This window comes from Lissotriton helveticus, chromosome 3_1, assembly GCF_964261635.1.
Source record: "Lissotriton helveticus chromosome 3_1, aLisHel1.1, whole genome shotgun sequence".
In the NCBI taxonomy this organism is placed as follows: Eukaryota; Metazoa; Chordata; class Amphibia; order Caudata; family Salamandridae; genus Lissotriton; species Lissotriton helveticus.
Genome location: NC_136061.1, coordinates 408730594 through 408742877, shown reverse-complemented (window position 1 = coordinate 408742877; position 12284 = coordinate 408730594). Strand labels below are relative to the sequence as shown.

The 12284-nt window shown below is 47.9% G+C and overlaps 1 protein-coding gene across 2 annotated transcripts in view; it reads right to left on the bottom strand.

The window, feature by feature from the left end:
- CASP8 (caspase 8) overlaps window positions 1-12284 on the bottom strand; it is a 188175-nt gene that overhangs the window by 48028 nt on the left and 127863 nt on the right. The window contains exons 1-2 of one of the 2 annotated variants that reach the window (XM_078680214.1): window positions 2079-2180; window positions 1756-1894 (exon numbers count right to left, since the gene is read on the bottom strand). In XM_078680214.1, the coding sequence (XP_078536340.1) occupies window positions 1756-1891 (136 nt within the window). In that variant the 5' untranslated portion in view covers window positions 1892-1894; window positions 2079-2180. Of the gene's footprint in view, window positions 1-1755; window positions 1895-2078; window positions 2181-12284 lie in introns of those variants that run through there. The other variant, XM_078680213.1, reaches the window with a different exon arrangement.

Below are 12284 nucleotides of genomic sequence, written 5' to 3'. Positions count from 1 at the left end.
TTTTGCAGGTGACATTTCTAACTTCATTTTATATTAGCAGTAGCTAACATCGGGTCCTGAAGAAAGCATTGGTACTATACCACCATAATGCTGAAACATGTCGACCATCATTGCTTACAGATATTATATTAAATCTGTTTTTGCACTTTACCTTTTAGATTTGGAAAACTGAGAAGAAAAATTAAAGTCTCATATCTACTCAGTATTATCCAATTTTAATTGATTTTTCACTCACATTTCTTATCTTTGCACTGCTTTTTTTCAGTCGCCACTTATACTTAAAATATCATCTATAAAACATAGTACTGACATTACATCACGTCAAAGGTTTTTGGAGCAGCCTTAATAACATCAATAGGCTGTTTTTCCTTTGTCTCCTGGGCAAGGAGAACCCAAATGATGTTAACAAGGGCGGTACAGAGTGGCTACTGATGGGAAAATTTACCCATGCCCTCGAGCTTTAGCTCACATATATATATTTTTGTCACACTTGGATGTATACTTGGGTCTCCACTTTTAGCTTACAAACTTATTGTTATCTTGCCTCCAAACACAGCTTATCAGTGTCTGAAAATATACGTATTTTACAATAAACTACACACTATTCATTAAGCTGCACCCCAAAAATCCTCCAACACAAGAGATTGTCCTTTTCTGAAAACAAGGATAGTTTTGCTTCAGAATACAAGTTTTATTATCACTTAAGAAATGTTTGGTCCACACATGCCAGCTTGTCCTATTCGTCAGGTACTCGCATATAGAAGATCCTCTCACATGCAAGAGGTGGTCCCCAAATGTCAAGGGAACACACAATATCCCAAGATTGGCATCTGTTATGCAGGTGCTGGACACCATAATGCCAAAGGTGTTTGCATTATGTTACACATGGACATCATTGCACTAGAATTGACCACGATTATGCAGGGGAGGCCACTATGTTAGCAGGAGAGGTCAAGGCCAGGAATAATTAAAATAGGTCTAGAAAAGGTCATCATTATGCCAGAAGCACTATTATGCAAAGGGATGTCACCCAGAATGGCCACCATTGTGCCAGCGATTGCCCACTGTGGAAAGAGCAATGGAGTTGTATTGGGTGACTACCAAGTATGCAATTGTAGGAAAATAAATTGTTGGTGGAGGAGGGACAACTGTTTCCTTCAAGGGGGCTAGGGAGAGTTCCTTGAAGAAAAGAAAAAATAATTTTAGTGGTACGATATGCAGTAGTTACACAAGGGCTAAATAAGTGAAGATGCTAATGGTTTAGGATAATGGTTGGATCAGCAAATATAATTGGACTTTTCACAATTGTTACAACTGGGAGAGCAAACCCCTAATGCAGTTTACAATCACCAGTACATATGCTGGGGGTGACGAAGTACAGTGTTGGCTCAGGTAGAAAGTATATCAAATTATGTATGCACATAGGACTGGGGCATAGTTTGATCTTACAAAGGACTCCAAAGCTCACCACTAATCTTGTCGACTGGATTGTTGGGTATTGAAGTTTAGCAAGAAAAAGAGATCTTGAATTGAACAGAAAATAAACTAGACAAAGGTGACATCAATTGCATGTTGGGTGTGCGTTGGCTCCCACTACAAGAAACTATACGTGAACATTAAATACCAAGTACCCGTCCACCACCAGTAAGCTCTCACTTGGGAGCTAAGCCTGTAAGTGAACAGATGTCCCAAGATTAAAAAGAACTGCATCACATTAACCATCTACTGAAATCACTGGTGCTGCATAAACCCTACCTGCTGTGTTCTGTTGATACTCTTCGATGATCTTCACTAATCCTTTATCAACATTCTCACACGTTTTCTTTAGTATGTCTAAGTTGTTTTTCCCCAGGATTCCCATCTTCTCCATTTCCAGTAACACTTCCAGCATAGTCTGTATAAAGAAAAGTATTGTAACAGGATGAAGAAATTAACCCACGAGTTGGAAAATTAATTGTTTACTCACTTTTTATGTTGCTCAATAATGCCTTTGTTCCAATATTTACCTTGGTTTTTCACTTCTGCTACACATATAAACAAATACAGTATTTTCCATATGAAATGAATCTGCCACTTACTTTCTTTGGACAAGAACTTCTGGAGACCCTTGAAAACAGCCAGCACCCTCACAAAAGGACAAATAACTTATTGTTGCGTTATTGACCAATCCTGAAATCAACATCTTCGGTACAGAGAGATAAAAATATTTGTTTAGGATTTCTTAAGGCTTACACAGTGTTAGTTGTCAAACATTAAGAATTGTACTTGAACCTAGGTTTTATTATTCTGAAGGGTGTGTCTTATCTACTACGCCATGTGATCCTTTCCAATTACTCACCAAAGAGTAACTTAAAGACTTTTTTCACAATGCTAAAATCAAGGTTTGTTACAGGATATGTGAACTCCTCAGCAGGGAGAATATGGGCTCTATATGTGAGGAGTCTATAGTGACTGTCAGTGCCCCAAAGTGTGTGGCTGGTTATGTGCCAGGATGGATGTGGCTGAGTATATCTCATTAGAAAATAATGGGCTTGATTAATGTGTGTCATGACGAATTTGGTATGGTCCTCTAATCCTGTATGCATTGTCCAGATGGTTACAGTTCTATACAAATTCTGCTTGCTTTATCCCCAAAAAATGTCAACCATTCAACAATACGATTAAGACTCTTCAACTCTTCCAGATATCTTCAAGCCTAATGTTCACTTTCCATTTCCATTTCTTCGTCTTTATATTCACAACTGAATTTTTAAATGCAGAATACAGAGAGGATATGTCTTAATCTGTCACATCACCGCATTTCGGACTAAACTTCTTCTTCAGGAAGCACCCTCTATAATCACCTTAAGACATGATGGAAGGCCAGCAATTGAGTATCTGTGCCTTTCCACGCCACAAAAATACTGTCAATTAATCTTCTTCAGCGGAACAATGTGAATTTTACTGATTCACTTTGTTAAAATATATATGTTTAAAAAAGAATACATGATAAGTACAGGTATATAAAGGCTGCCTAGAGCTGACATGCGATAAGGGCATCGTGCTGGAAGCCATAGAAAAGCAATTCACAGAACATGGCAGGAGAAGTTGAAGAAAGAACTGTTTAGTTTACAATATTGTATCAAAGAGCTACTCTAAATCCATTCACAGAGATATATACTGTAAGCAGAGTAACAGAAGTGGGATGCTCAAGGAATTTGGTACATTTGTGAATTTACATATGTGCAGTATATATATCCGAAAAGATGCAGAGAAGAGTGTGGCATGCATTTGTTATTGTAAGAGAGACATTGTGGCTCAAAACGTTTGACCTGAGATATTTTAGCATTGTGAGGACAGATGAGAAAGCCTGCAAATTGGGAGATGTTCTTACTAAGAACTTAGGGGCATATTAACAAGGACGGAGTTAAAATTATCGCCGCTTTAGCGGCAGAAAACTGCAGCTAAAGCGGCGATAATAGGTTTGATAATAGGCTCTTGAGAATTCCTGAGAATTCCGACTCGCTGTGGTCACTTGTACAGCACAAGCAGTGTGTATTGAAACAATAGAAACTGTGGTACTGACCACTTTGCGACAGGAGATGCATTTCCTTTCCCGGCCCCCACGCCGCCAGCTGCTCGTAGGTGATCTGACCGATCTGACTGTTCAGTCTCCGCAATCGGCTAGCAGACCTAGCAGACCGCAAAGGGCATTCACCTGGCTATGCTCGCAGCGGCCACGCTGTCAGCCGCACCCGGGCTCCGGACGCCTAGAATCTCGGCATATGGTCGGAGTGGACCCCCCACCTAAAGGTAAAAGGGATGCTGGGGTGAACAAATAAAATACGGGGAGACTTAGAGGCGCAATGTGTTCAAAAGAAAATACAGTGGGAAATACTGGGAGTTCACCATCTATTGCCAGACATTTTACCACCTTGAAAAACACACCCACTCCTACCTTAATTGAGATAAGCAGTCCAGCCAAGGTCCTCTCAGATCAAGGGTCAATACATCCTCCCCTGCAATGTGCTATGAATTAACCTGATGGTGGGGTTGTCAGGAGTGAGATAGGCCGGGCACCAGAGATCGATACTTGTGGGCAAGACATTGTCAATACTACTTCTGCTGTCACTGCTATCGATACCATCGCTCCAGCTCCTTCTGCCTCCAGCATTACTTTTCCCACTGCCACTGCCACTGTCACCGTCACTGTCGCTGCTGCTGCTACTGCGCCTGACGGCGTGGCCGTAAATAAGACACTTTTGACGAATAAAGCGGCTGAGGAGAACGGCCCCGAAAACCTGAACCCCAGGCCTATAGATCCACAGACCCCGGACATGGCAAATGAAAATTTCTTTTCTGTCTCAAATGGATCCCCATCCGGGACTGACAATGATCCAATGAGCTCTACCAGTAAATTGGAAGGAGAAACGGACGACTCTGCCCCCAGAACCATCAAGCAAAAAAAGCCCCGAAGCAAAAAGCACAGACAACTGAAGTGAGATCACTCAGACCTACACCAAGACCTACAGGGTCTCTGCTGGAAGGGAGATCCAACCTCCAATAGAGCGCAAGACCACAGCTATCAAACGCCTGAACCCTCTCTAGCATCAATCTTTGCATCCATCAAGCAGTTTCAGGAGGAAGTTAGAACAGATAGCCTCGCTGCGAAGGGAACCTCAAAAAAACTCCATGGAGGAATGAGGAAATTAAACAAAATCTGCACCAATATTGGCGATCAGGTCGCAATGGTTGAAGTGCGAACAGAGACCCTTGAAACCGAAGTCTCGCAAGTCAAAGAACATGGTGCATCCCACGAGGCCTGTCTCACTGACATGATGACCAAGCTGGAGGAGTAGGAAAATAGGCTACGGAGGAATAATCTGAGACTTCTAGGGATACCAGAAGGCGTGGAGGGAGATGACCCCAGAGGGTACATTGTAAAATTGCTTCGGAGTGTCTTCCCATCGCAGACGACCTGGAATTGGTCTCAGGAGATCCAAAGAGCGCACCTCTTTCCTTTTAACCTGAAGCAAAAACAAGACGGTAGCAACTTTGGAAACGATAAACCTAGAGCTTTTTGGGGTTTTGGGGGGAATTTTCTTTTAAGACAAATTTATATATGACCAGGCCAGGCCTAACTCCCAGAAAGAGGCAGACGGAATCAAGTTTTTCGCCAAACCAGACTTTAGCCATGCAACAGTCGAGCGACGATGGCAATTGCGCCAAATGATTACTCCCCTACAACAACAAGGTACCCAAGTTTTCCTGAGGAACCCTGCAGGATTGAAAGTGATTTTTGAAGGACCAACCCGGGTTTTCTTATCCGAGATTAAAGTAGGAGAGTACTTAAAAGAGATTGTGGGGAGTAAAAGGGGAGTAAAAGAAAATGAAGCCGGAAGCTTTGAACTTCCCATAAATTTCAGCTTTAACATGTTAGGGGGTCTTGATTGGCGTTCTTTCCTAATTTAATGGGGAAAAATCAAATTTGTACGCTTACCTTTTTCTTTCCCGCATACGTAATTATTTGTATCTTTGTCTTATCTCACTGGGGTAGCAATGCTAGCCAAATGTCTGTGTTTAAGGGATTAACTATGGAGCAAGATGGTGTCCGGGAGTCTCACACTAGGTGTTCATCATTCAGGGTTTCCCTGACTGTCCATTTTTGGGGGTGTGGGGGGAGGGTGATTGGGTACATGCTGAAAACTGTGGAACTAGAGGCTAAGAGGCTGGTACTCTCCTTTCTAAGTATATCTAATGCTATATCTTAGGAAACACTTACATTTGCAATATAGGAGAGAGGCTGGTACTCTCCTTTCTAAGTATATCTAATGCTATATCTTAGGAAACACTTACATTTGCAATATAGGAGAGCGGGATGTGAGGTTTTGTGGGGGAGAGGGGTGGGGGGCATGGGGTGTGGGATTGGGGGGGTGCTGGGGAGAGACATTCGCAGGATGTGGAGGAGGGACCTGGCTATTGCGGTTCATACACAGGTTACTATATAGGGTAGCACTAAAATAACAAATAATGAACTTACAAAATAAGCTTAGGATTGTCTCGCTAAATATTTTTGGTCTGAATGATTCATTGAAGAGACAGAAGTCCGCGCAGATACTTCGATTGATTGGGGCAGATATAGTATGTCTCCAAGAGACTTACATCGAAGGTGGCCAGAGATCTCTGCTAAATTCGTTGGGTTTTAAACTTATTGGGGCAACTTCGCAGGGCGCCCGGGTAAAGGGGGTGGGGATTCTGGTGTGTAAAGCATTACCATTAGTAGTGAACCAGGTTAAATTGAATACACTAGGGAGATGGGTTATGGCAAGGTGCTTTTTATCCTCTAATCTTATATTTCCAATCTGTTCGGTCTATGCTAGCAATCTAGACGAGGGGTGTTCGGTCTATGCTAGCAATCTAGACGAGGGGTGATAAATCATGTGAATGAAGAATTAGCGCATTGGCCACTCCCAGCAATTCTATGTGGTGACCTAAACCTGTCTAGCACCTGGGACTCAGGTAATTCTTGGCGCTATGAAGGAAGAAAGGCTAAAGTTTATCGGGCCCCCTCCTTAATGTAATAAACACTCATGGCTTAAAAGATGCGTGGGCTTATTCCAAACCCGATCAGAATGGCTTTACTTTCTTCTCAGCTCCCCACTTATCGCTAGCTAGATTGGATTCTTTTCTTGACTCATCTGCTTTAACCGCATGCGTGCGGTAGGATTTCCGCCCGTACGCTGGGTTTTAGGGATTCGCACTTTACATGACGAGCTGGGCTCGTCATGAGCGTGCGAGGAGGCTACCTCATGACGAGCCCAGCTCGTCATGAGCGTCGAAGGGGTTAATACACAACTGTTTTATTGATGTCGCTCCTCGACTTCTATCGGATCACAACCCTCTTATTTTAAATTTAGAGGGCTGGGCCAACCAGGGACAAAGGTCGAATTGGACATTTGAAAAGGTTTTGTTGTATGATAGTAACTATCGAGAGCATATGGCTGGCTGGATACAGGAATTTCTGAATATAAACATTGGGACTGCATCTGTAATGGTGGTTTGGGACACTCTCAATGCAGGCATAAAGGGGGAGACATCACGTTTCTCAATCAGAAAGAACAGGAATGACAAAGCACAAATTTATATGCTACAAAGACAGATGATAGAAGCAGAAAAAAAACTAGTACAAGCAGTTCAGGCAGGTATAGGAATAGAAGAGGCACAGACAATGGTGGCTGTTTCCAAATCTGAGATGGGGACTGTTTTAGCAGAGAAAATAGCTACTAAATGGGCCGCATCAAGGTAGAAATGCTATGAGTGGAGCGAACTTATTGGCCATCAGCGTGCCATTTCCACCAGACAACAGATAACTGCAAATACCATCACCTCAATTAATACAGACACGGAAGGGACAACCACTGATCCTATAAAAATAGAGGAAGTTTTTAGGAAATTTTACGAGAAGCTTTACCAAGAAGAAATCAGAGGTTCACCCGAAGATATAGTCATTATGATTAGAGAATACCTAGAGGGGATACCAACAGCCAAACTGAACAGTGACGCGCATGATGATTTGGAAAACCCCCCAGATTGGGAAGAGATTGCGGCTGCATTGGCTAGTCTCCCGGATTGTAAATCCCCTGGGCTGGACAGTATTCCTGTTGAACTTTATAAAATCTTCTCAGCTAAAATAAAAGATATATTCACGAATGTAATAAGTTCCATCTTTGAAGGGACCTCTCCACCAAACTCCTTGTCATTGGCTAAAATTGTGATATTGCCCAAAAAGGACAACTCACCCCTTGAGTTGTCCTCATATAGACCCATAACATTAATTAATTCTGATTCTAAAATTTTTTATAAAGTTATTGCCATGAGAATGTCTTCCAACATTGAGCCATTATTATCCAGGGCGCAGCACGGATTTATTTTTAAAAAAGGCACCACGAACATGTCCATCGATCCATCATGCTATTTGACACCGCGGAGGTGACAGGAGACCCGATCTCATTAATTCTTTTAGACGCTGAAAAAGCGTTTGATCGGGTCTCCTGGCAATTTCTCTGGGTTGTCATGCGGCAGTCTGGTTTTGGACCAAGAATGATCCAGGCCCTTCAAGCATTGTATCAGAACCCAACAGTCAAAATAGGTATTAACGGTCAGCTCTCAGAACAAATAAAGATAACAAGATGTACGAGGCAGGGGTGTCCCCGTTCGCTCCTACTCTTCACCCTTTATATCAACCCCCTGATAAGAAGAATTTAAGCTAACCCCTCAATTCTGCCAGTGAGTAGGTTTGGCATAGATACAAAGATCATTGCTATGCCAACAACCTAGCCATAATAACCCCGGAACACGAGTCGGCTATAAGTGCCCTTGAGCAAGAAGCCCAAGAATTCGGTCTGATCTCGGGCTACGCTCTGAATAGAACAAAAAACGCAGATTGTTGGTAACAAAAAAGTAACCTGGGTAGATAACAGAATAACTAGTAAAGCAAAATACTTAGGAGTCAATATTGTTTCAGACTTAGACACTTTGGTTGTTGAAAATGTGTCCCCTTTAGCCAAAGACATGAAGAAATCAAACAGGAAAATTGACAACTTGCATTTAACTAATGTAGGAAGATGCAATGTTTTAAAAATGACGTACTTGGGGGCGTGGCCTGACTGGAGATGCCGTAGGACGTGTTCCGTGGAAGCTCCGACCCTCCACCACTGTTTTGGGCCTGCAAAGCGGAGCTGGGGTGCTCATGTTGACCCCCCCGGGGTGGGAGCCGTCTGTGGGGAGCTGCGGAATCAGAGGGCGGTGGAGGCTTGCTGCGTGGTGTCCCCCTTGAGAGGCTGGCAGGGAACAGTTAGCGACTCGGAGGCGGGAGCTGCCATTTTGCCCGCTGTCCGGCGGAGCCTTTGCTGAGATTTGCCTGAGCTTGGCGGTCCCTGAGCCCCGAGTACCTGCGTAGGCCCCCCCTGTGCCGGCGGCTCCAGGGAAGGACCGGCGGAGTGCGATCTGGGGGTGACTGGAGCTCCCTAGCTGCGGTGTCACCTCTGGCCCCTGGGTGACGGCAGGGAACCTGCGGCCGGCGGGCTGGAAATGCGGCTGGGAAGCGGAGACTTGGACCGGGATTGAAGCTTCCCCCCCCCCGCTCTGATAGGTGGTGAGCGGCACGAGGAGACGGCGACGGGGGCTTCTTTTGGAACCCCTGTTGATGCCTTACACAGTGGGCGGCCCCGGCGGCTGGGTTGGCCCCGCTGTGGTGGCGGAAGTGCGGGGGTGCTCCTGTGGCCCTGCGGAGACTGCGAGGCCCCCCTGCACGGGCAGTCCCCCGGCGCAGAAACTGAGGTGAGGCGGATTCCCGGCCCGTGGTGACCCCCTTGAGAGTCTGACAGGGAGTGCGCGGCGGAGCGGAGGTAGGAGCCGTCATCTTGTGGCCTGTCCGATGGAGCGCTTGGTGCGGTCTGCTCGGGCCTGGGGGTCTGCGAGCCTCGGGTGCCTGCCTGGGTCCCCCCCCCACACCATCAGCAGAGGAGATGAGAGCAGATTGAGCGCGACTGGAGCCTTGCAACTGTGGTGTCGCCTACGATCTGCCGGCTGGAGGCGCGACCGGACGGCAGAGACCTGGGCCGGGCCTGAGACCTCCCCCCCTGCTCTGCTGGATGGTGTGCTGCGCGTAGCGGAGGTGACAAGGCCCTGACATTGCTGGAGCTCGAGGTGGTTAGCGCCTAAGGTGAGAGGGGAGTGTGAGTGCGCACTCCGCCTCGCCATTTTGCCTGCTTCCCCGCTGCGGTTTGGCGCCCCCTGCCCCTGGGCGCTACTGGCCTGCTGCGGGCCCCTACCACCCTGGGTCTTGCTGCTGTGGGGGGACACGGGGAGGTGCCTACGGGGGACTGCTGCTGGGCACCGGCGCGGGGGAGCCCCGGGTAGTGGCGCCGACGGCCCTCAATACAACCTGGTGCCCGGCCAGTAATCTCTGGGAACACTGCCCTGGTGGGCCTTGTCCCGCGGCGCTCGGCCTGGCTGCTCAGGGGATGAGTGGACTCTAAGGCTGAGCCTCGTGGGTCTTGGAAGGTGTTGAAGAAACGCTACTGCTGAGGCCGGCTGCAGGAAGGGAAGCGGAGAGGCTGGTGTACCCCCCATCTTGCGTTGGCGCCTTGGTGGGGACCCCTTGCATGGACTCTCCTGCGCTGTTGAGACTGATTGCCCTGAGACAAGCATTTCGTGTATCCTGAGTATAAGGGGGCATTTTCTCTGTCTTGTTGTTGCTAAATAGGGTGCAGCGGGGACCGCATTGGGGAGGTGTGGCTGAGCGGCTTGTTGTACTGATCGGGCCGTCCGAACCCATATGGCCTCCTGAACCCCATGTTTGTTTGTTGAGGGGAGTTGTGTATATCATCTTCGTCCTGCCTTGCAGTCTTGGGTCCTCCTCTGTGGACCATTTGCGGTTGGTGTCCTTGGGGGGTAGATTCGCCACTGTTGGCAGCTGTGTCACCCCTGTTCAAGCCTTACAGGAGGAGGGGAGGGACAAAGAGAGACTCCCCGTGCCTGAGTGCCAGTGAGCGGAGGGGTAGGGAGCTGGGGCCCGTTACCCTGCATACTGTTCTGGGACTGAGACTTTGGACCATACCTAACGAACGGCGTCATGTTGGGGAGCACCCCTAATTACCTGGTACTAGGCGAGCTGTGGCTGCATTCTCTGACTGCCTCCGGGCCACTCCAGGGCTGGCGATGACGCACTCCAGAGGGAGTAAGGCGGACCCGGCCATGGCCCCCAGGGACAATTCTATTGTGGCGATATGGGGTAAGGCGGGGGCGTCGATGGCCTCTGAGGGCTCTTCCCAGACGGTGGGGGACTCGATGTCGGTCACTCAGGCGTTTATGACCTCTTTTATGACAGAACTCAAGATGGAGATCAGCTCCCTCAGGTCTGAGGTGCACACCTGCGTGACGGAGCTTCGGCGGGAAGTCACGGACTTGGGGGACAGGGTGGATGGGCTGGAGAAAACGATGGATGTACGCACGGAAGATCAGGAGCAGCTGTGGGAGCGCCTGGCGGTTCTGGAGGAGCAGAATATAGAGCTGCAAGTCAAACAGGAGGACTTGGAGAACAGAAGCCGCCGGAACAATCTTCGCATCCGGGGTGTTACCATCGGAGAAGAGGAGAAGGACATTCTAATGTATGTGGCGCAGCTCCTACATGAGGTATGGGGTGATAAGAATGCCTCTACGCCGACTTTGGACCGGGCGCACCGAGTCTCTGGATCCTCGGGATGATCGGGCCTCCTTCCAGACATCCTGACGCGGGTCCATTTTTTTACTGAGAAGGAAGCCATCTGGAGAGCGGCTCGCGACAAACCAGACCTCCGATACCAGGGGCACAAGATACAGATATTTCAGGACCTGGCGCCAAACACTCTGAAGCGACGACGAGCCTTCAAGCCAGTGACAGAGAAACTACGAACCTTGGGCATTTCTTACCAATGGGGCCATCCTTTTGCCCTCATTTTCCAGTGGGATAGCAGACGAAGAGTAATTCGGACCTTCACAGAGGCGGCGCAGCTCCTTCATGTACCAACATCGCCGCCGGCAAGCCCATCCCGCCCACGAAGGCAGGAGCGGATACCAGCCAAACCGACTTGGACCACTGTCCAGTGCCATCGTCGCGCCCCCCCACTAGATGAACGGTGGACCTCCCAGGCCAAGCAGGACATCATAGCACACATTAAATCCCTGGAAGGAGACCGGGAGGAACCTGTCTCGCGTCCTTCGACGCAATGATCAGAGGAATGGCCCTCAGCTGAACAATAGATTGCCCGCTCCCCTAGTGGGTTCCTCTCACCCCGACGAGTGGTACTCTGCAGCATGTCTCACCGTATGCCCCGGGTCCTGGCTGGGAGGGTGGGAGTAGCGGGAGTTCCCTGATGATAGAGCTGCAAGGCTACTGCGGACCCACCCCGGACTGTTCCTAAGGGAGTGACATCCCTGAGAGCATCCAAACCCTTGGGTGTAGGATGCCCTGTACATGGGCAAGAAAAGTGAGGCCCATTGGCCGTTATGGTTATACTATGCTTTGAGGCCGGTTTGGCCGCTTCTTGTACTCGTGCTCTTTTCTCTCTCTTCTTGTCTCGTACTGGCTTTCTTCCCTCTTTGCTTCTTCCTCTCTTCTCTTTTCTCTGCCTCTCCTCACTTTGCTTCCCATTGCTTCCACTCTCTTTCTCTTTCCCTTCTTTAGTGTGCGTTGGGTTGGGGGAGACGCGACAGCGACACTCGGGGTGGAGTGGGACGGGGGGTATACCCTGGGGGGCTGCGCT